This window comes from Oryza sativa, chromosome 5, assembly GCF_034140825.1.
Source record: "Oryza sativa Japonica Group chromosome 5, ASM3414082v1".
Taxonomy (NCBI): Eukaryota; Viridiplantae; Streptophyta; class Magnoliopsida; order Poales; family Poaceae; genus Oryza; species Oryza sativa.
In genome coordinates, this window is record NC_089039.1 from 14,849,946 (window position 1) to 14,873,861 (window position 23,916).

The following is a 23,916-nucleotide window of genomic DNA, read 5'->3' on the forward strand; positions in this document are numbered from 1 at the left end:
TTGCGCCGATCCCCATCCTGCGAGCAGAGGTGGAGCCCGGCGTCCTCCTTCTTCCACCGCATCGTCGTTCGCCGGTGAGCATCCCTCTCTACCCATACCTCATCAGGTATTCTGCGTTATCCCTCAAAAAGTTTGGGGGTTAGATCTGCCTCTACCCAGCTCCACCTACTTTCAAGTTGTTAATTTTGATTTCCGTTTTTAGCTGATGTAATTTGGTTACTGAATCTCATCCAAACACCCTTAGAACGAAAAATGTAAGCTCACATACTTTGTACTCATCCAAACTCACATAAATTTCTTAAGAAGAATCTAGACCACAAACTACTCATAGTCACACAATATCTTTTTATCAAGGTATACTCTTATAAGAAATTTTCATTTCTCAAAATTTTCTAAAGGACATACTGTGACACTTGGCATTAATCTAATTTAACTTTTTTTTCTTTATCAGGTTATAAATTTTCTAAAAGACATTTGTGCCACTTGGCATGAATCTAATTTAACATTCTTTCTTTATCAGGTTATAAATTGACACCATTGAACGTACTTTATCTTTCTGTCCACACATGGCTACCACCGCCGCGACGACCATGGTGGCGGCGGTGCACCACCCCCGCCCCTGCTTCCGCGTGCGCGCCGCCTGGGACATGAACCCGAGCGCCTCCCCCAAGCCCAAGGCCAAGCCCCCGCCTCCCCCGCCGCCGCCGTTGCCGACCGCCCCCGCCCCCACCCACGCCGACCTCTTCGCCCGCCACAGCAACAGCGAGGGCCAAGGTAATCTCCATCCCTCCTCTCCGCTTTCCCAAACCGCTGGAAGCTTATGAGAATATTGTGTGCTTAGGTGGTAGTGGCGCTGAACCACTATATATGACATCTACTGAATGTGTCTTAATACAATTTCTATGAAATGATTATGTAGAGTTATTGTCTTCGATTGTCAAGAGCAATAGAATGGTTGTGCCATCTGTGTCTCTGTAATCGGTTTGTTCTAGTGTGTGTAGTTGAAATGGTTGGTCTGAAAATGTCTGAATTTGATCGATGGTTTGTTGCTTTGGTTTGCAGTGCCAAAGAAGACCACAAGTATGGGATTTGAAAGGTGGTGGTTACCACCTCCGCCAGAGGTGAAGAAGCCCCGTTCGCTCTACAACGCTGCATCATTGGCGTACTTGGGGGACTGCATATATGAAGTGAGAAACAGTTTGACTCAATTGTGGTTATGCACTGAAAATTGTTATTATGTAATTTTATTACATATAGCTCAGCCTATTTGTCACTTCTATTTGTATTGGATTAGTAAGAGATAAGATGGTGCATATAACGTGCACAAAACTTTCAACTTCAGGTCTGTATACTGTAGGATGATCTGATAAGAATGGTTCTGCTCTTTGATTATGCAGCTTTATGCTCGGAGACATTTCTTCTTTCCACCACTGAGCATCAATGACTACAACAAGCGTGTAATGGATGTCGTGAAATGTGAATCACAGGTTTGGATTTGGCTCTTCATCTTTCTAATCAAATGGATTTGATAGCCAGATTCTTCTTATTATCTATCTTTTTGGGTCTGTGCTTTGCATACCTTGATGGACATTGTCTGCTATAAGCAAAAATTTACTCAATGCTTTCCATTTTTATGGCTGTTGTTTTCAATTCTAAAGGGCAGTTCTCTTGTTTGTTATTTTTCTGTTCTGTTTGCTACATGATAATCACACAATAAGTATATCAAATATTATTTACATTATTTTTGGTTATTTTCCTTTATTCAGGACCTTCTGCTGAACAAACTTCTTGGAGAAGATTTTCTAACTCAAGAAGAAAGGTAAACCAATAATTCTAGCCTTCTGCCAGATGTAAAATATATGCTAATGATAAAATTCTTATCAGGAAATTTTATGCTCTAGTGCCCGTGTACATGACTGAACTTTTATGGGATGTTAGCCCTTTAGTGTCCACTGTCCAGGACTTGTAAATTCATCTATCTAGGACTTGTCTTTTGTTGTAGGCCATCTGTTCTTTTATTTTTGGATTTTTATAGTGTTTGATACTATCTTCTGTGTCCGATGCTGATATCAATGTGCGCATGCTTCAGAAGTACTGAATTTCCTTATTCTGCAGGGACATACTTCGTTGGGGAAGAAATATTGTTAGCAGCAAGACACGTACCAGAAAACGTGCTGGAATTGCAGTTTATAATCGAGCATCTTCACTTGAGACACTGGTGTGTTCCACTATAGACTAATTAATGATTGCTATATTGGGGAAAAATCAACTCTAAGCTGCAACTTCTGTTGTACTACCCTCACACTACTTTTGTTGAGAAGACTAATCCTTGCGTTGTTGGTTGGTATTTCTATTATTAGATTGGATATCTTTACCTCACAAATTTCAAGCGCTTGGAGCAATTGATGTTCCAGTTAGGATTTACAAGTGGTGCTTCCTCACATCATATTGCAGATGAGCTAGTCTCAGGCTTTAAGTAATGCATCGTTGGTTTCTTGTCATGTAATTAAGGTATTTCATCTTGACTTTCTGTTACTAACGGATAACCATTGGCAGGAAAAAGAACTCCACTTCTGTACAATCTCAGCAACAAGCAGCGCAGTGAATAGTTTCTGTATTGCAGCAAACATGGTATGATCTAAACAATAGTTATCTGGTGACCACAACCAGCACAAAAATTCATTTAGTTTTGGTGTATGACATCCAAAAGTGGTTGCTCAATGAATGAATAGCAATTACCGTTTGTCTGTCAAACAAGTATCGAGTGAATTGAGCAATGTACATGTATGCAAATATCATTCAGTGCAAGAAAATGGTGTCACTTCCAGGAGGGTGTGGCGGTTCTGATCTGTAGATTCTGAGGTGGCAAGCCGTTGTGTTATTACTACTCATTAGGTTGATATAGGTCGTGGTATCTTTGACACCTTGTGTATGAAGGAGCTGCGAAACTGCAAGATATGCTGAATGATTTGATGCAGAGTTTTAGCACGACTTCAGAATTAACCTGTTCTATGTGCTTCATGGATTCAGTGCACTACCATTATGAGACAGATGCCTTTGCTTTGCTGTTTGTTGTGATCTAATGTAAACAACACAATGTGGAAGTATTTGAGGCCATAAGAAAAGTGGCAGAGTTGGTATAATATATTTAATCTTAAGAACAAACCATAGAAATCTGTTGTATTTTCCATGTATAAACGGTGTACTTGGATCAACCAGACGATTGCTTACTTTGCATAAGATGTTTCATCTCATAACACGACCGATAAGTTACTAAGCAATCGCAATTAAAAGGAAAGAACTTCTCTTCTTTCTAAAGTAACTATTAAGATCGATCCATGAACCATTCAAGGAAAAGAGAAAAAAAAAGCAAGATTAAAAACCTAGATCCACGATGCTACCGCTGTCGCTGATGGCGAGGAGGGGTTACCCGTGAACCGAGCTAGGATCAGAGGCCGAGGAGCGTCCGCTGCTCGGCCTCGAGGACGGACTCGTACTCAACCTGCATCTGCTCCCGGTCCATGATCCAGATGAGCGGCACCGCCAGCACGATGCCCGTCGTCCCCACCACCCACGCCGCCTTCGGGGGGCGCTAATGGGCGGGTGAGCGATCACCCCCCATCCCTCCCCTTACACACTCCTCTCCTCTTTCTCCTCCCTTCTTCTCTTCATACTACACCATAAATTTTTTAAAAAAAACGAGTTAGAAAAAAATTTATGTATAGAAATACTATATATAAAAAATATTTGAATTCAAATTCAAATTTGAATAGGGCATATAAACTTTTGATTTATATACTTTGGGTCTATAAATTATAGGTGTATAAACTTTACATGTGTAAACTTGAGGGGTATTATATATAAAAAATATTTGAATTTAAATTCAAATTTGAATTCAAATACTTGAGGGGTATATAAATTTTTGACTTATAAACTTTGGGTCTATAAACTTTAGGTGTATAAACTTTAGATGTGTAAACTTGAAGTGTACAAACTTTAGGTGCATAAATTTACTAAAATAGAAAAGTAATACGGTGCCAAAAAAAGAAAACTACGTGAGGAGTAGAGGGGTGATCGCTCTGGGCGATCGATCGTCCATTAGCTTTCTCGCGCTCGGTGGGGTATATACTGATCCCCTAGCACGTATCGTCTGGTTATACTCGGATACGATAATTGTACACGTATGTATGTATGTATGTATGTATTTGGATACAACTCTTGTACCCTAGTATCCGAGTATGGTACAGGAATTATTTGTTACTTACCGGACAGATCTTGATTAATTGCTTGGTGCTATAGTCTGCTTAAGCACTTCGCGTCGCCCACGCGCCGGTAGCTCGGGGCGAAGCCCTAGCCGCCCCTCCCTTTTTTATCTACAGCCGATGCAACATGTTTTAGGATTACGTACCTTTGTTTATCCTATACTTTACAGCCGATTCGATCCAGGTTGCATCGGCTAGGTCCTTACAATACGTCATCGTCTTATCAACCGATCACCTATCATATTCTAGCATAATTTTATTATTTATTCTTGTTGGTTGCATGATTAAACCAACTGGCACGTCCTGAACCCGAAAGTATGATTTGGACATGCACTGGAGCTACCCAGAACTCCTAGACCATCGTGTTTTTCACGTCAACACCCACATTCATCAACCCCAATGGCTAAAAGGTGGGCCTAGTTATAGCTTGGAGGACGGCTGCAGCTACCCCCACTCCACGTGTCTGGCGATAGGTGAGCCCATCGTATCCGACTAGCCCGCTTAGAGGGACAATGACAAGACTAAGCCTACCAACTCTTCTAAGTTGGATCCCACTTTTGTATGTATGCATGAGTTCCGTTGACTCCCCTTGACATATAAAATGAGGATCCATGCCAAAAAAAAATGTTTCGATTCAGTTCGATTAAACTAGATTCAGAACACTTTGCAAAAAGGATTCAACCTCTAGCTCATTGTAAACTTCATTATATAGAGGAAAACCACAAGGTGTAAAGTATTACGCTCCCGAGCAACCCAAACCTATAAATCACTTGTGCACATCCACCTGTACGAACCCGAACACAAGCTCGGGTACTTGCACCTTGGTCGAACTCTTAAGGGAGGGTGTTGTGCCTTTCCGCTATAGGAGCGTCGTGCTCCAACAAAGTTGAAAGGGAAAAAAGTGAGAGAAGAATGAGAAGATGAAAAAAAAAGAAAACTTTTCAGTGGGCCTCATTTTCCAATAACTGAGTTAGTGATGATGTCACGTTAGTATCCGCTGGCATGCCATATCATCACCACATAGGATCCCACAGAAACCATGGCAATTTGGGACCGAAATGACACGCTTTGACAAGCTCTAGATCGGAAGTTCACTTTATTTTTTAAAATATTTTTTGAAAAACATATAGTTTAAGAAATAATGATAAAACATATGCATCAGAGACATTCCCAAGGTATGAAATTAACGTCAAATGAAAAAGAACAAATAGTATACTATGGTTAGATGCGCATAATCGGCTTGAGAGGTGATTTTTCAATTATGTTGGTGGCAGTTATCGATGGATGCCGAGCACTATTATTGACCACTGACTCCCAGTTCGGCTTCACACCGGCCATCACTAGCTAGCTAGTGCTGACCATTGACCAGCCGTTGTACCTTCTGTTAGTGATATGCTCTAGAGACAATTATAGAGATGATTGTATCATATATTATGTTTACATATTTATCCGACATTGTTCCTTGAAATAGATAACTCCTTATTAGTTAATAAATATGTGATTCTTTCATGAGACTCTTTATATTGTTTGTTACTATTTCTAAAGGATCCCTGATCAAATATCATATGTGGAACAAATATGTTTATATGATCAGCACATGTATTAATTGATGATCATGTCTCATGGATCATGGTATAGAGATACCAAATTAATAATGTGGACACATGTTGGTGAACATGTTATTGGATAGATCCAACATGAGACACTGCAAGAGCCATATGTGTTGTGTCATCAGTGATCTCATTAAGTATTGGTGTTGAATCCTTAGACTTGAGATTATCATGGTTCTCAACATATGTAGTAGCTTACTTAGGGACTGCTAAACGCTACTCCGTAATTGGGTAGTTATAAAAGTAGTTTTCGGGTATGCTATGAAACATGTAGTGGGATATGAATAATCAAAATGGGATTTGCCCCTCCTATGGAGAGATATCTCTGGGCCCCTCGATGTTGTAGATTATGGAAGTGCATGGCCATGTCAAAGGTGATTGAGGAGTCAATCACAAGTTATATAATCTATCAACAGGTTCGAGTGAATGATTGAGCTATTAGAGGATGGCACATATCTAGCCTTGAGCTTAATCGATATCGTGAGGCAAAGGAGTTCATACAAGTATACACTAGAGGTTTAGCCGATATGATCTTTATGTATGCCCGGTGGGTCAATACGTTCTGCTAGGGACCGCTGTTGATGCGTGGACCGAAAAGGAGTTTTCGGGTTACAGCTGAGTATATATGAACCTACAGGGTCGCACGCTTAATGGGTCGGAATAAGGAGATTGGATAGAGATCCAATATGAGCTTAATTCGGATAGGGATCCAAATAGGAGTCCTACGGGCCTTGGAGGCCCGAGTGATGGATCCTATATATTCGTGAGGGGTGTGACCGGCGGAGGCATTGCATCATGTGAGAAACCCTAGCCGTCACTTCCCTCCCGAGCAAAACCCTAGCCACGCGCGGGTGCTAGCACATCTGTGCGTGGCGTTCCGTCCCTGTACGTGTGGATACCGGTAGAGGCGCCACTGGTTTGCGGTGCTAATCGGCGTGGGAGTACGGCGAGGAGAACGCACGAGGAGGAGAAGGTTGAGCCGGTGAGATCGACTACTTCATCTACATCGACGCGCGCTACTTCGCGAGAGTTCCTTTGACTTCTCAACGTCTTCTTCCGCTGCGCAGCGCGTCGAGTGGTAACGATCTATGATCTAATACTTGCATGGTTCCTAGTTTACGCGATAGAAAATTTTGATTTATGTTATCGTAGCCTACGCGTATCCCAACACCTTTACCTCATGATCAGCCAGCGGTCGATCCACACAGATGTATGATTTATCTCGTATATACTCCCTTCATTTCACAATGTAAGTCATTCTAGCATTTCCCACATTCATATTGATGTTAATGAATCTAGACATATATATCTATCTAGATTTATTGACATTAATATGAATATGGAAAATGCTAGAATGACTTATATTGTGAAACGGAGGAAGTATGTAGGAATCTGCAACTGAAGCTCCATACAGAAGGGCACACAGCTTGATAAGCTAGTAACTGTATAGTTGAGAGTATATATATAGTGGCAGTGCACACCATGTCCAATTTTGTTAGTGCGTGGAACTTCGCAAAAAAGCCTCTCGATTCTCTATTTTTACAGCGCAGTCCTATTTCGCGCTTTTACCCTTCTCCACATCTAATACTCGGATTTAAGAAGGGCCCTTACGTAGAATACCGCCTCAGGGAAACTGTTCGGAAGAGACCTATTTGGATTTACGAATAAAACGGAGGACTTTTTTTGAAAAAACCCACCGCGCGCACTACACATGCTGTAGAAAAATCCCTACTTGGCACGCCTCCTCGCCCGCCCAACCCGCGCCCCTTAATGTACTTCGATTACTGGTTTAGTACCGGTTTATTAAAAACCGTGCACTGATGACTAATTATGAGAGCCGGTTTTGTTGATGAAAAAACACGCACTGGCCTGAGAGATATGCTTAACTATAGTGCAGGTCCAAATCTTGCTTTCGGGTTCTAGGCGTGCCAGTTTGTTTGATCCTACAACCAAAAAGAAACAAAGAAAGAAAACGAAGTTAAATCCGTCAACGATGGCCGATCGGTTGCTTGCGGATGTTGATATATTTGGCTTTCCAAGAGCCGATGTTGGTGCTATCGGCTGTTTTAGGGCTATTCCTGAAATAGGCTGATGTTTATCAGTGATAAGTGTCCTATACTGCGGAAAAGTCCCTTCTGGAAGGAATATTGGCCCCTTTGCTTGATGTTCAACAATTGTATCATCGACCACAGACTTGATCATGTTGGTTAAAGTGTTAATTAGTACCCCTGATTGGTTGGTTAAAGCATTGTGCACAGTATAATCAATTAGGTCTTGCAAGTTTTTGGGTTCCACAGGAGTCTCCTCTTGCTTGACTTCTTTATCCTTCCCAGAACTTGATTCTGGATCCTTATTATTTGGCAGGGCCACTTTGTACCTTTGGATTACTGTGCATGAGCGAGTCTGAACAAATGAGTGCAGAAATTGGTTCTGCAGCATGTTCATCAGGTCTTCACATTCTGCCTTTTGTTCTGGTGTCAACTTGTCCATTGTTATTGGGATAATGTTCTTTGGGTTGACATCAGTTGACTTGGGGTCCACCATGATGAAGATTTATCAAAAGTGTCCCACCGCGCGTGCCAAAAGCGTGTTGATGCAAAAAACACACACTGGCCTGAGAGATCTGCTTAACTCTAGTGCAGGTCCAAATCTTGCTTTCGGATTCTAGGCGTGCCGGTTGGTTTAATCCTGCAACCAACAAGAAACAAAGAAAGAAAACGAAGTTAAATCCGTCAACAATAGCCGATCGGTTGCTTGCCGATGTCGTATCGTTGAATATTAAGCTGATGTAGTTTGCATTGGATTGGCTATGGTAAGTAGAACAGAAAGAGAGATAGATTTACTTAATCGGCTGTAGATATCAATTTATATAATCTAAGCCTCAAAGTATGTTTGAACCAAGTGATTGGGATAGATCGGACAAGGAGCCGAGACAGTATAAATCACTTATGTCTAAAAATATTTCAAGTCAGAGATTATATACATTCATGGCATAGCCGATGAAGTTAGATCTAATGTGTATCGGCTATTACTCTGATACTACTTTATGCAGAGATATTACTGTAAGTAAAATATACTAAACATATATCGATCTAATATCAAGATGACTTAACCAGATTAATGATAAGCTTAATATATTTTACCACAGTAAGATCTCAATATAAAGGGCAGATTTAGCATATCAAGCAAACAAGACAACTAAATCAGATAAGATTGGCTGAAACTCCGATACTATCTCTATTAGCAATCATAGAACAAGCTAGATCTCATGATTCTGAATATTATTTAATAGATCAAACTTAACTGATGCAGCATTAAACAAAGAAAGAATCGCAAGATCTAAAGCCAACCGATGAAAGCCTTTTCGAGATGGTAGATACACTATATAATCTGAAACAACATTGATATATAACCCTATCGGCTATTTTCTGATGACAGATGCTAGCCGATGAGGTTATATAGCAATACTGATCTAGATTATATAGCATATATGATAACTCGACGATTTACATAAACGATATTAGAGTGTCATGAAGATGGAAGCACTAATCCCGAGAACGCAAGCCGCCATAACAAGTTTTACCTACTGCTGGAGATCGAAACCGATGCAGCCCAACTCGAAAGCAATAACTCGTTGAAACAATAAAATAAGAAAAAGGGTGGCGATGCTCCGAAAGTGTTGTTGAACTGGTTGTTGTTTTATTTACATGGTCTTGGGTCCTATTTATACCCAGAATACATAATATGTCCTTGTCGGACACGACTCTTATCTCTATTACAACTCAAAATAAGGATAATTCCTAAAAACAAACTCTTTTACCAACAAAATCTATAAAGAAACTATCAAAATATCTAATTAATAGATACAATTGCCTTCTTCGGACTTAATCCGCACGTGGCAATCCTCATGAAGCACACCAACCGAATCCGACAACGATCCTGTCACCTCTCTATCGGAATCGGCTATACCAGCTTTCCTTGTCCGATTCGGCTCCAGCCAACGCATACCGTAGCCGATTTGGCTCATAGCTGATCCATACTCTGTTTCTGTGACCACCGGCTTCCCCCAAATCTGCTTTGGTTCTTACTTCAAATCCAATGCACGATTTACCAATTTTGTCGTTAACAGGTTCGCAAGAAAAAAAAAGGTACGGATGAGTATTCATCAATACCGAATCTTTAAATAAACCAATACTAATAAAGAATTGATGGGTGAGAAATCCTTATTAGTGTCTGGTTTTCTCCACTTGATGCTAATAGGACGATATGAGTGGGTTGTTCTATAGTAGTGGTATTGTGTTAAGTCACCGCGTTTCGTGTTATTTGATAAACATATTTCGTGAGAACTTATGAGCTATCCTATCGAGTACCTCTCTCGCTTAATACTCAACATCATGATTATTATTCTTGAATATTATTATCCTATCGAGTTTTAAGGTTCTCTTCAGAAAAACCCATATGTTGGGTTGGATCAGATCCTAACACAAAACCCAGCAGAGATACGGAAGAAAAGAAGAAAAAGATGGGAGAAGAGGAAGAGAACAAGAGAGCTGACGAGCTATATCTAGATCAAAAATCGCATTATGTGTGTATCTTTAAAATATGGGTATACACCTCGCTAGTAGCGATCATGCTGCCTGGCTACACCCAGTCCGTCTCTCGAGCTCATGTGGCGTCTTTGCTTAGCCTTTATCCACTCCTAGCCGTGCACAACTTATCGCTCCCACAGCACCTACGCGCATACAAGCAAGAGGAGATGCCCTCTTCTTTTCTAGGGGTTTGCTGCTCGAGTCCAGTTGGCACTATGTCTACAAAAAGAGATGCATCTTATGTCTTTATAGCATTGTGCCAACAGATCATGCCTTCAAAGCACAAGGTTCTTGCACCCGAAATGTATGCATAGCCAAACCACTCGCCTGAGTTGGCATGGGTCAAAGTGCCTTCCTCCGCTACAATCCGCATTGAGATGGAGGAGAAATCGACAATCATATGTGATCATGTCACTGCCCCAGAGATTCCAATATATCCATCATGCTAGCGGCAAGTACACTTAGGTATGCGAAAGATAAAACAAGATTTACCAAACCTTTACTCAGTAGTACCACCATGTGAATATGGCTTGATCATACATGATTATGCTTCCTTTGTTTATTTCCATATACTCTGGTTTGGGTATTTTTGTGAGACATCCATAGGCTTTTTAAATTAAGCATGGTTCTTAGATTAAAATAGTTTACTTTAATCAAATTAGACATGGTGTCAAATTTGATTAATGAACCATTAGAGCTAGCACTTTCATGGACATTGGATGTATATCTTCTATGGACTAATGCCTGCAGGAAAGTTTTCAAACCGACGGGTGAGTCCTCAAGTTCAATTCACACTGGAGGTAAATCAGGGCCTATGAAACAAATAAGTAAATTGCTAACATGCAAAGGAGGAACACATCACCTTTGCAAGGTGCATGGTAAGTATACTGTCAAATGCTCCTTTGATTGTGTTCGTGCAATTTTACCTCTGCCCTGTATGAGGTTTTGCTTAAACAAAACTTTGGTGAACAATAAAAATTTTTAAAAAATGTTTTCAAGAATAAGAGACATGACTTTCGAAAAAATAATAATAAATGACAAACTTACGGGATCCACGTTTCTTAAGGTTTGAATTTAGTTCCTCTTTAGCATGGATGTGAACAACTAATCTTGAGGCTATGATAAAAATCTTTTCAATTCTTTGTAGTCCCTCATGTATTTGTTGTCCACTAACCTTTTGCAGGGAATAAAATGACAATCAAGGAGCAGTGTACAATAACTTCAAACACTTATGTCACGCTCCTTGGTCTTATGGGAAAGAGATGCACAAGGAACCACTCAGAACAAATGAAAAACTTTTTGCATTCAATTGAGGTATAAGCTTGGTAAAAAAAACTATCCGATAAGAATCTTCAATACTTTGTGCATCGTCACCCCACGTCTCCATCCTGCTAGGATACCCACCATATCCATTGTTGCCAAAAAAAAGATAAAATAAAATAAAATAAAGTTGTCTCCTTGATCTTCCAACCAAGTGAGTCATTTTTGCTTCACTCTTGTCTTTGTTTTTTTTTTCTTTTTGTCTCCAATAAAGCATCCTAGGTACAAAGACAAGTGTGGGGGTGATCTTGCACATCAACTCCATAACCAAAGCAAGATCACCCTAGAAGTGATGAGCCATGGCAAACCACACAAGGGGAAATTGATGCAGTCAGACCTAATGAGGGGTCAACCAAACCTCCAGTTCGGCTGAACCACCTCTTCCATGGATCGTCCTTTGTTTTATACAGAGGGTAGGTTTGCACAATTTTTTTTCCTTTGGACATCCATTCTATCTTGAGTTTAATTTGATTATCAATTCTAAAACATCGAAGATAATTAAACTCAAGCTAGGGTTGTTACAATTAGAATTCATGGTCTCCCTGAAAATAACATGCATGCCTATTATTCTTAGCTCATTAATTGTTGCGTGTGGTGATATATCCAATAGGGACCCATGCTATCTAGGTAATTAAAAATCCTGCTTTTCATGTTGCACACTTGGGAATTTTATAAAAAAATAATATATAAATATATAACGATGCTAAACTCCTCATTGATATTTTTATTCCCACTAGAGCCATAGGTTGATCATTTATGATTAGCTTGCTACATACGCTGCTCGTTATTACATTGAGCTTTGCCAAAATATTGTGACCCGTGTGAGATGCTTTTCATACTTTCATGATCAAGAACACACATACACTCCACATACACGCATAAATACTAAACTTCTACATTGGAAGCTAGCATCTCTCATGTACCACTCTTTCCATTCATTATCCTCAAAATAAATACTCCATGTCATTTATGCTTCTTCCTCCAAAGTTCTTTCAAAAAAAAGAGATAGAGAGGAATGGGTATGCAAAAAGAAAGAATAAGTCTTGCTCATACAAGTATGGAGCATCATGATGAAAAAAAAAAGGAGAGGAAGCAAAGAAAAAAAAGATAGCCATGCACTCTCCCAAATTTCACAAGACAGAAGAAATGGAGGAGGAGGTATAAAAAAAGGAGTTATTATTATTATTATTTTCCTTTTTCCACCAACAAATTTACTATACACATACACATGCACATTCTTGATCAGAAAGTATGTCTTGTATTTCCGTGGATCCATTATTTGACTTTGCAATATATGTGATACAAGTGATGCTCTACTCTTTTCTATACCCTGAGCTCCACATAAGCCTTATTAGATGGTAGGAAACAATCATATGCCTTTGTGAGGAATCATACACCATTAAGTGATTGAGAAAATCAATTGAGGAGCAAAGCAAAGTTATACTTTTGTGTTACTTGAAAAACCCCAAGTTGTTCTTCATGAAAAGTTAGGGTGGCTTGAGTCAAGATTGTTCCATTTCTCAATTGCCTAGGATCGCATGGTAGATACTACAAAGACCCACAAGTACAAATATGGCTTTGAATAATTTGTTTCCATGATTATTAGTAAGGAAGTCATAACCCTTTTGTAGAGTCCATAGCCTTCACTCGGGACGAGCAAAGGTTAAGTGTGGGGGTGTTGTTGACGGTCCTTAAATCATAATATCTGACCGTCAATGCCTACATATAATGAAATAAAATGAGGTATCTAACTTAGTGATAGGGATTATTACCTAGTGTTGGTGAAATATGTGTATGCAGGTATTTTATGGATGAAAACCACCCGTCATGCGACAAAATACACCTCCGGACAATCAGGACAATTTTAGGCGGATTGGAGGGTCCATATGTCAATCAAAACCAATTAGAATTAAGCCAAATCAAAGTACATGATGTTGGGGGCCCATTAAGCAACCTCCTAGTCGAAGAAGAGGCCGGAAGGTGGGCTTTTGGGTTCGGCCGAACCACCAGTTCGGCCAAACCCTTCCTAGCACCTCCCACCATCTGCTTCCTCATGTACCTGCCTGATTACTCCTCAATGACGGTTGGAGGGCATTTAGGACATTTCTCATAGCTGTAACCGTCATATAGAGCCTATAAAAAGAGAAGCTCATCTTACTTCCATCACACACAACTTTGAGCTGAATCACAGGAGGCTCTTATTTTATATTTTTTTGACTGAGAGAACCCAAGTAGAAAAGATGTGTTTGTCCTCGGTCCAGCAACATGTAGCCTTCGCTAGGTCTGGTTCAAACAGGAATGAAGCCTCACTCTCTTCCTACACTACAGTGCACTTCGAACCAGACCTTACCGGGATATATGCCACTTGTTTGAGGGGTAAACTAATCATTTCTAATTGTTTCTATCTCTTAATAATAAAATAATGGCCACGGCACCCTCTGGTAAATTATCAGTTTTTCGGTGTCCTTGACCGTCTCATGTTTTTACGGTGTACCACAAACTTTGAGTGTCACGTGGCAAATTTTACCTATGCAAATAATTATCCCTCAGAAAAAGAGATTACTTAATTTACAATTATTTAAAAGAACCATGCAAAATATATAACCTTCAGAAATAATTAATGCAACAACAATAAGAGTTATTAGGAAACGGATGGAGTATGAAGCTCGACATTTTTTAGGTCTTCAATGTGTAACTTTGGCTGTAAGTTTATATTAGAATGAGTTTATAAAATCAAATAAATTTAAGAGATTGTGTAGGTATTTTCCAAGATAAACCTACACATAATATTTTCATGTTTTGGAACTTAGAATTTTAAAAGTTATTGATGGTAAATGTATTAAAAGTTTGACCAAATCTTGTCTAAAAGTCAAATATTCATGACCAAAGATAGTATAAGTATGTACTTGCTCCAAAATCAAATGAAAACCTGATGTATATTAGGAGAAAATAAAAAGGGTAAAACAAACTTCATATGATTAGGACATCTTCAGAATCATGCATACAAATGGCGTCCTCGTTGTAGTACAGTAGTTACTAATTAGTCCGTGTACTACAGAAGATTATTCCAGTCTCTGGATTGTAAGGAAGGTAAACAAGAGTGTACGTGGGACACACAGATTAATCAACTGGTTCAGTATCTCACAGGACAGTCCGTTAACAATCAAATTAACTGTTATAAACTCCAACAATTTTCCCTATAAAACATGAGAACAGAAGCTTGAGAAGAATACTAAACGGTAGTTTGGTCTTATCGGCCATCTGGATGCATCATCTCTGAGAAGACAGCCTTTTGTCCAGAGATGCTCATAGTTGAGCGGGATGATGGTTGCAACCTGGTCGTTAAAGGCGATGATAACACGTTCAATGCTGTCTCTTCGCAGTTTTCCTCTGCACTCTCCTGCAGCTGTAGTGCAACCTCGAGGTTCCACAGGACATCACCCATGGATGGCCTGTTCATGCTGTAATCAGCAACACACTGCTCTGCAGTCTCTGTGAATTTCCTGAAGCACTGTGGGGTGATTTCCCCTTGGAGATGGGGGTCAATAATCTCACTGAGTATGCCTTTCTTACGGCAAGACAGTGCCCAGTCACGCAAGCTCACTTGCTCCTCTGGAAGTTCAGGGTTTATTACCGGACGTGCGCATAGAACCTCGAACAAAAGAACCCCAAAGGAGAAGACATCTGATTTCTTGGTGAGTTTCTGCCTTCGAAAGTACTCCGGGTCAAGATATCCAAAGCTGCCTTTCACAACAGTGCTCACATAGGTTTTGTCCTTGTCTGTGCTAACCTTGGACAGCCCAAAATCTGAAACCTTTGCCACCCATTTGCCATCCAACAGAATGTTGGTACTCTTCACATCGCGGTGGATGATGGTCTGCTTCGCACCAGTGTGTAGGTAATGCAGCCCCAACGCTGCACCGATGCAGATCTCAAGCCGTTGCTTCCATGGAAGAGGTGGCTTTTGGGAGCCATACAAGTGCTCTTGAAGGGTACCATTTTCCATGTAATCTCACACAAGGATCATCTCGTTCTCGTCTTCGCAATAGCCAATCAGAGAAACTAGGTGGCGATGACGGAGCTTGGACAACATCTCAATCTCTGTCTGAAATTCGTTGATACCCTGCTGGGACAGAGGGTCTCCACGCTTGATTGCCACCTTCATTCCATGATCTAACTCACCCTTGTATACATTCCCAAACCCGCCTTTGCCAAGGAGAAAGGCTTCATCAAAGTTACTGGTAGCTTCCTGGATTTGCAAGAACGTGAATTGGTGGCAAAGGTTGGATTTCTTTGAGAGCAAGGTGGCTAATAACAACTCTTTGTTCGTATTTCCATGATCAACTCTTTTCTTTCGTATGTTGATAATATACATGCTCAAACTGGCAATCAACAGCACCACCAAAACAAAAATAGCTCCACCAATGGTTGCCAGACGAGGATCCCCATCACGGTGGCTCCAGGGAATAGGGTTCATTCCAGCAAGGTTACTTTTGTTGACATCCTGTAGCTTGAAGACCTCAAGACCATTCAGAATTGCATCAACAAATTCTGGGTTGGTTTCAACATCAGGGTGAAGTGCAACTCTCAGGTCTGTCTGACCATAACCAATTGGGCCAACTATGTAGTTGGTGTAGATTGGCACACCAATTCCTCCACTCAAAACAATGACATCCATCTTCTGTGCTGTCTGGTTGTTGATGTATACAAAGAACGTCCTCTGGTTCGCCTTGGTTATTGGGTGCTGGATCTCACAGAAATGGAGCCGTAAAAGATAGTGGAATCCTGCATCAATCGGTAGAATCCATGTAAGATTGTACCTCAAGTTGATATATCCCTTTAGCCCCATGGACCTTGCTGTCTCATATAGACCAACTGGGGCTATGTAACTTGGCATGGTACGAGGGTAACTGATGGTTACAGTGTCATCCTTGAAAAAGTTCAGGCCTGAGTCTCCAGAAATGTAAGGGGAATCCTTGCCCCATGTGCGACAAAATTCAGAATCATCTTTTGGGGAGATTGTCTCACCCCCAACATTAAGACGATACATCGTCTGAAGGCCTATATTAACAGAGATTGGGAATGGATCTGAGATTCCAACATTTAAAAATGTTGGCGCAGGTTTCGTGAAAATATCAGGAGTGGACACAACCTCAATGCCATTCACAAACGCATAAGAACCGGTGTGGTGAGGAGACAGGGAAAATGTGACATCGAGATCACCCGAAGGAACATTCACTGAGTATTCAAGGATGAGATAGGTTCGACCCATCGCATGAGCTACCTGGGAAGGATTAAAATCATTCAGAAGGACAAGGATCCCAGCAGTGACACTAAACAAGGCATCTGCAGCAGCACGATCAGCATACTCAGTAGGATAAAAGTAGAGGCGAAGGAACACACGACCAGGGTTAAGACCAAACCAATATGTGAAATTGGAACTAAATATGCGTGCCGTCATGTAAGGCACTGGGGAGGGAAGCAAGGGGTCTAGGTATGACGCGTTGGCTGCCAAACCATCCAATGCTAACTTGGAGTTAGCATCCCCTTCCCAAGTTCGACCATCAGAATCAATGGCAGTGCTGGTGCCACCACATCTAAGGCGGATTTGGTGAGGACCTGTGAAGTTACCAGCCACCACATCAAGTAACAAGAGAGAGAACAGTGGAATGCACAGGAGGGTAGCCAGTTCTGTTCTGTTAGCCATTCCAGCTGCTGGGTGTATGAAGTTGAGTCATGTGAGGATTTCTGTACAACAGAATAATATAGGGAAATATAAGCCTATAAGGTGTGTTACATCTAAGAGCAGTTGTTCTGTCATGCTAGAATATTGGAAACCTTCTATGGATATGCAAAAAGATTTAGAATAACAATTAACTTGTGTACAGTATTCTTGTTCATGAAGTAGATACAACCACAGAGAGCTAGATATTTGACCTGAAATTATCAATGGAAGGGAAAAAAACTACACTTTGTGATTAAAATCTGAATCAAGAAAAAATATTAATTAACTACTCCCTCCGTTCCAAAATATAAGCATTTTTAGCATAGTGAGAAGTCAAACATTTTCAACTTTGACTATTAATAGCAAAAAAATAGAAAAGATCACTCATATAAAATTGATGTTACTAGATTTATCATTAAACAAACTATCATAATATATAGCTCTTTTTATTTAAAATATCTTACTTTTATAGATTTTATTGGTCAAAGTAGCATCTTGGAGACTGTGTCATAGTCCAAAAATGCTTATATTTTGGGACAAAGGGAGTATAAGATTCTCCTTGATTGATTTAATTGTTCTTCTATTTTCCCTTTGTATGATTTTTCAACAATAAAGGCTAGTAAAAATTTTCAGATATGTGGATCTATTTCCAAATTGACATACAGTGACTACAATTTCATTCAAGATAAGGGTGATTTCTCATATCAAATCAAATATTAACCTTTTTGTTGCTCCAAAGGAGATTCTTTGTATTTTACGATAATATGAATACGAAAAATATCTTCATAATCTGATGATTGGTGTCGTTTAATTCATTGAATTATCTCACCAGTTAAGCAGTTATGTTTTATGTAAGCACCTATAGCACATGGCAGATCTTCAATCGAATCTTGGCCATCATGTAAGGGTTTATAGATTTGAGTATAGAAAGATAGCTGCATACCAGTAAGAAAACCTCCAGAACAACAAACCAAATCGCATTTCAAACAACAAAAAAGAAACTACCTCAAAGACGGAAATGATGAAACAAGGAGATTGAAATTACCTCATAAGATACTCGAAGCTATCATTTGCCAAAGAAATAGAGGTTTAACCTATAGGACATGATAAAATGGGAGCTGCGGCTTGTCTGGTCGATGTAGAGATCAGGTGACTACATGATGAGATTATGGAGGACATATGGTAGTGGATTTTGACAGAAAAGTACCTATTATTTCAACAAAATTGGAAGAATCACTTCTTGGTTTCTTTATTTGAATTATTATGTCACTAAGGTTTCTAATGTCAATGCGTCAAACATCCATGAATCGTCGGGTTCACATTAGTCGTACAAAGTAGGGTTAGTTCTTTACCAACTTCCGAAACCACTATATCAAAATGCTAGTTTAAGTAAAACTTGGTCCATCAAAATTCAAATGAGACATAAATATATCACACAATATGTTATAAAAGTTAGTCGATATAGCGGAACAACGACTAACCCTCCCGATCGCTTCACATCCCCGGGGCTTTGATTATGGGCGCTCCTCCCCAACCAACATAGCGCCTAGCCGATACGAGTCCATAGCACGCCGCCATCATCTCCTTGCGTGTCTACGCTATATTGTAGTCACCATGGTTATATTGTGGTGCCCCCCTCTCTATTTAAGAGAGATCCCGGGTTACAGAGTCCAACTCTAACTCCACCCCTTAACACCTATTACAACTCCAAGTCCAACTGTAACCAAATAGGACTAGTATATTCGACACCTATTCTAACATAATATGTTGATAGCAATGTAAAAATGGTTTACCTACTTTCCAGATAATTTCGTAAATTCGCTTACCAATAGACAAAGGTTCTGAAAACCAACAGACACAAATCGATTATTGACATGTATACCTATTTTTAAGCATACAAAAATAGCTGCAGTAATGGTTAATATTGTTTTGGCTGACTGCAAATATTGTTAAGTGCATGATGGACTCACACCTAGTTAAGAGTTTGAATGCTTTGATTACAGTCAAAACGGTAAAACTAGAAGAAATGTAACATAACTTACAAAGCTTGGGTGCAGTCTTTTTCTGGAAATGCCAGGTTCTACCTAGCACAACATAATCAATGCTACCACCAATTCCATGTGCTTATTGAGTCACAGCCCCTACCCACATGATACTGATCTAATCACCAAAAAGAACAGGTCGAAGCATGTACATGATGAAACGAGAAAATAATACAGAGAAAAATGAGGAACAAGACCATGGACAGAGAACACAACAAAGAGTGAACAACATGTTCTGCGACTAAATAGTTTAAGTGCCTAATTTAGACCTAGACCCAACCATCAGAATACAATTAAAAAAAAAGAGGCAGGTATCTGCAAATGAAATGGTGCCATAAAATGCATAGTATCAGATCAGAAATCTGGAAACCTTATGAGGGTGCCAAAGAAAATTAACTAATAATCCTAGTGGTATATATGAGGAGGCATTCTGCTAAATGGCAACGCAGTAGCTTTCACAAGAGACCAGTGAATTGTCCTGTGTAGCATCTCAGAATTGACAATAGAAAGTTCAGTATTTGTACCTTTGCGATTTCATTTCTTCCTATTGAGGATTTGTAGTGCCGTTGCTAGAAGGAAATGAAATGAATATATGACGACTTTGACTCCAATGTCTTAAACAGATATACATACGTACAAGTAGAATATCTGCGTCATTCTCTTTGTTTAGGAACTACAGAATTTGTGGAGCACTGAAATCAATGTTAAGAACTGTATTCTGTTAAAGATATATATAATATGCTTTGTAGATCCCCAACCAACAGGTCATCCACAGAAGGCTTACTATCTTAGTATGTCTTTTTCATATACAATCAAAGACCAACGTCACACTTGCTTAGTACCAACTATCACTCAGGAATGGTGTGGGACAGAAACACAATCAGCAAAGAAGATAAATGGAGGAAGGGCACTTCATTAGAAAAACATAACATAGTCCCCAAGTCATTCGAAATGGTGGTTTTAATTTTTTTTAAAAAAATCACAAGCATATATACATATCCTTGGTATATTTTCCAATTTTTCCAAAGCAGAAGGGCGACAAGAATAATCCTTTTAGCTTCTCGCTTGCGGAAATCCTGTTTGGCGATCGATCGCTCTGGGGATGGATCAGCGATCGATCCCCTCCCCCTCCCTCCCTCCACCTGGTTTCTTTTTTTGGCACCCTCCCTCCACCTGGTTTTCATTTTTGGCACCGCATTACTTTTCTATTTTAGTAAATTTATACACCTAAAGTTTATACATCTCCAGTTTACACATCTAAAGTTTAGAGACCAAAAGTTTATAAGTCAAAAGTTTATATATCCGATTCAAATTTGAATTTGAATTCAAATATTTTTTATATATATAGTATTTTTATACATCTAAAGTTTATACACCTAAAGTTTATAGACCTAAAGTTTATAGATCTAAAGTTTATAAGTCAAAAGTTTATATACCCGTTTCAAATTTGAATTTGAATTATATCTGATTCAAATTTGAATTTGAATTTAAATATTTTCTATATATAGTATTTCTATACATCTAAAGTTTATACACCTAAAGTTTATAGATCCAAAGTTTATAAGCCAAAAGTTTACATACCCGATTCAAATTTGAATTTGAATTCAAATTTTTTTTATATATAGTATTTCTATACATAAATTTTTCTAACTTTTGTTTTTTAAAAAAATTTGTGTGGTGTACTGTAGTAGAAAGAGAAGAAGAAGAGGAGGAAGGGGAGAAGAGGGAGGAGTATAGGGGGAGAGACGGGGCCAACCGATCGCTGGGCGATCGCCCTGGCGATCGCCATTAGCCTCCCCCTCTCGCTTGAGCTTTTAGCATTGAAAGACATGGCCCAGGAATGCGCCAGTTCGATTAAGCATGTCAGGGCATGCAAAGTGTGCAACACGACAAGCTAGTCAAGCTAAAGTTATGGGGCCTCTGAGTACCGATTTCTCGAATCAATTTCATATCTAATTCGTTTATTTAATTTAGTGAGCACATCATAAGAACAGAATACATAGAAAAATATTCACATTGACATGGCAATCAAGCAAGCAGATAACCTTGCATGCACTAAAACTCACCGGTGAACATGCGATTCCACAGCCATTTGTTGCGAGGCCACCGTCCCTCTCCTAGACATTCCATCGAACATCTCGCGTGCACACTGTAGCAATGCCAGGGTACAGACGCACGAACGAACTCGTTCTCACACCGTTAAAAAACAAGAAGATAATAAGTACACGTCTGACTGCATGCCACCGAAAAGGATGCTTGTAGAGATTGGTGATATTGTTAATCCCACCTTGGTGGTTTCGCGGTTAGGCGAGCACCACCCCACCAACAACCCCCCCCCCCCCCAACCCACCCAAAAACGGCTGCCGTGCCGATACCTGCTCGTCTTGACCGGCCGGAGTCTAGAACATATCGTCCCAGGAATTTCCGTGCAGCCACCGCTCGCAAGTGGGTGTCGCCGCGTCGGCATGATAGATCGGTTCAATTCAACCTCGTGAGTTGTGATATTTGTCGCTTTGGGTAGGACTAGGAGCCTGAAATTTTTACATTTTGATCCTTCTTGAAAACTTATTTTACAAATAAACCTCTGCAAAACTTATTCCGAAAATGATCTTTTTTTTTTCGCCAGAGAGGCTGACGCCGCCCTCCAACATAGCGGCACCAGCCACCCTGGTGCCGTCTCCGTGCCACCGTGGAACTGGGGGAACGTGGAAGGTGTGACGTGGCAAATGAGGGCGCAAGCCACACTGGCGCTGCCCCAGCTACCACGGCGCCAGCACAGCTGGCGCACTCGTCCTGGGGGAGGGGGGTGCCCTCAGCCCCTTCTACCTTGGGCGGGAGGCTGGCGCCGCCCCCACCACCCCACCCCCTTTTGCCTCGGGCGGAAGGCTGGCACCACTCCACCCCCTCTGTCTCTACTTACTTGCTGGCGCCCTCCCCCCCACCCCCCAAAAGCACGGCACTATGGCGCAGCCCTCCCGACCTCTAGAACCATATGCCAATTCACAGTTCGCAAACAATGCATTGCAAATTCATAGTTCACGGGTCGCAAACATCGGAACCAATTTACAGCAAACATACAAAACAAAACTAGTCCACATCGAACATCACATAATCCACATAATGCATAAGTCCATCACATAGTCCAATTCATAGGAAACATACAAAACAAAACTAATCCACATCAAACATCACATAGTCCATAAGTCCATCACATAATCCACAACTCCATCACATAATCCATAAGTTCACAAGTCCATCACATAATCCACAAGTCCATCGCATAGTCCATAAGTTCACAAGTCCACATGTGCATTAAACAAGTTAACACATATCAGAAAAAGTTAAACTTCCTAGAAATCACTTCTTGCGTTGACGCCAAAGAGCTTGCGAGCCTGGAGTGTACCTATATTTGAAAAACCAATGTTCACAACATTTACAAATCGAAGCGAGGGAAATCAAATAACATATGAGAATGGTAAGCCCAGTGTAACTCTTTTTCCTTGACCGAGTGGATCGTAAGTTGTAGGTGGTGGGCTGCGACGCCTGAGACACATCGGGCAGCTGCAACATGCCTATCTCGTCTGCGTCTGGTGTGATGTAGTCGTCGTACAAAAATAAACCAAACAACTTTTAAAATTGTTACGGTATACCCCATTCACCATTCACCATACAGGACTGACTTTACCGGGGGCATCGTCAAAATATGTCTACGTACAGACCATTCGGGGTCGCTTTGACTTTTCTTTTTATTAGAAACGTTTGACCATTTGTATTATTTCAAAAATTAGTGCAAATATAAAAAAGATTCATACTTAAATTGATAATAAAGCAACTCAAAAAAGAGTAAATAATAATTCCATAATTTTTTGAATAAGACGAATGATAAAACCTTACAAACAAAAACTCAAAGCGACAAGTATTTTAGGATGGAGGTAGTACTCTCTTCATCCAGAATATAAATATCTAGATAACTTGCCATGCCGCATCCTCCTTAAACTCGATCTCTTCTGGATAAATTTCCTTAAATAGATTAATTTCTTTAACCGAATCCTCCATGAATCCGACTGCTGGCGACTTGATAACTCCCATCGGTTGATTCCAGAACTCTAAAGCTGATATTGATTTTAGGCTGATGACATCTTTGGGGCTTACCAAATTTCACTATCAACATTGGTGGACAGCATGGTGGCGACGGCGAAGCGGGACGGTGCGGCTGCTGGGTGACGACGATTGAGTGGGGGCTCCTCACTCTCACCTCCCTCCCGTTGCCCCTGCCTCCATTCATGACGAGATGCGGCGTCGGAAGCAGGCAGCGTGGGTGATCCTAGCTAGCTGGGGCGGCACGATGGAGAGGGCGGTGGGTAGCAG

The 23,916-nt window shown here is 40.4% G+C and overlaps 2 protein-coding genes across 2 annotated transcripts; one reads left to right on the forward strand and one right to left on the reverse strand.

Moving 5' to 3' along the window:
* The first annotated feature begins 558 nt into the window (after nucleotides 1–558).
* LOC4338401 (uncharacterized) lies at nucleotides 559–3,003 on the forward strand. The gene is made up of 7 exons (XM_015782623.3): nucleotides 559–774; nucleotides 1,063–1,187; nucleotides 1,398–1,487; nucleotides 1,767–1,819; nucleotides 2,116–2,218; nucleotides 2,361–2,476; nucleotides 2,557–3,003. The coding sequence occupies exons 1-7, from the start codon at nucleotides 567–569 to the stop codon at nucleotides 2,603–2,605; spliced, it is 744 nt and encodes a 247-aa protein (XP_015638109.1). The 5' UTR covers nucleotides 559–566; the 3' UTR covers nucleotides 2,606–3,003.
* An 11,773-nt stretch (nucleotides 3,004–14,776) lies between these two features.
* On the reverse strand, nucleotides 14,777–18,657 carry LOC9268893 (receptor-like protein kinase FERONIA). The gene is given in 2 exon segments (XM_026025284.2): nucleotides 14,777–17,496; nucleotides 18,552–18,657. A coding segment is annotated over 1 exon segment (2,457 nt). The 5' UTR covers nucleotides 17,489–17,496; nucleotides 18,552–18,657; the 3' UTR covers nucleotides 14,777–15,031.
* Nucleotides 18,658–23,916: the final 5,259 nt, after the last annotated feature.

Coding starts and splice junctions, on each gene's coding strand:
- LOC4338401 (XM_015782623.3), top strand. CDS start 567: ATGGCTACCACCGCCGCGACGACCATGGTGGCGGCGGTGCACCACCCC. Junction 1,820..2,115: donor TTTCTAACTCAAGAAGAAAG/GTAAACCAATAA, acceptor CTTATTCTGCAG/GGACATACTTCGTTGGGGAA. Junction 2,477..2,556: donor GAGCTAGTCTCAGGCTTTAA/GTAATGCATCGT, acceptor AACCATTGGCAG/GAAAAAGAACTCCACTTCTG.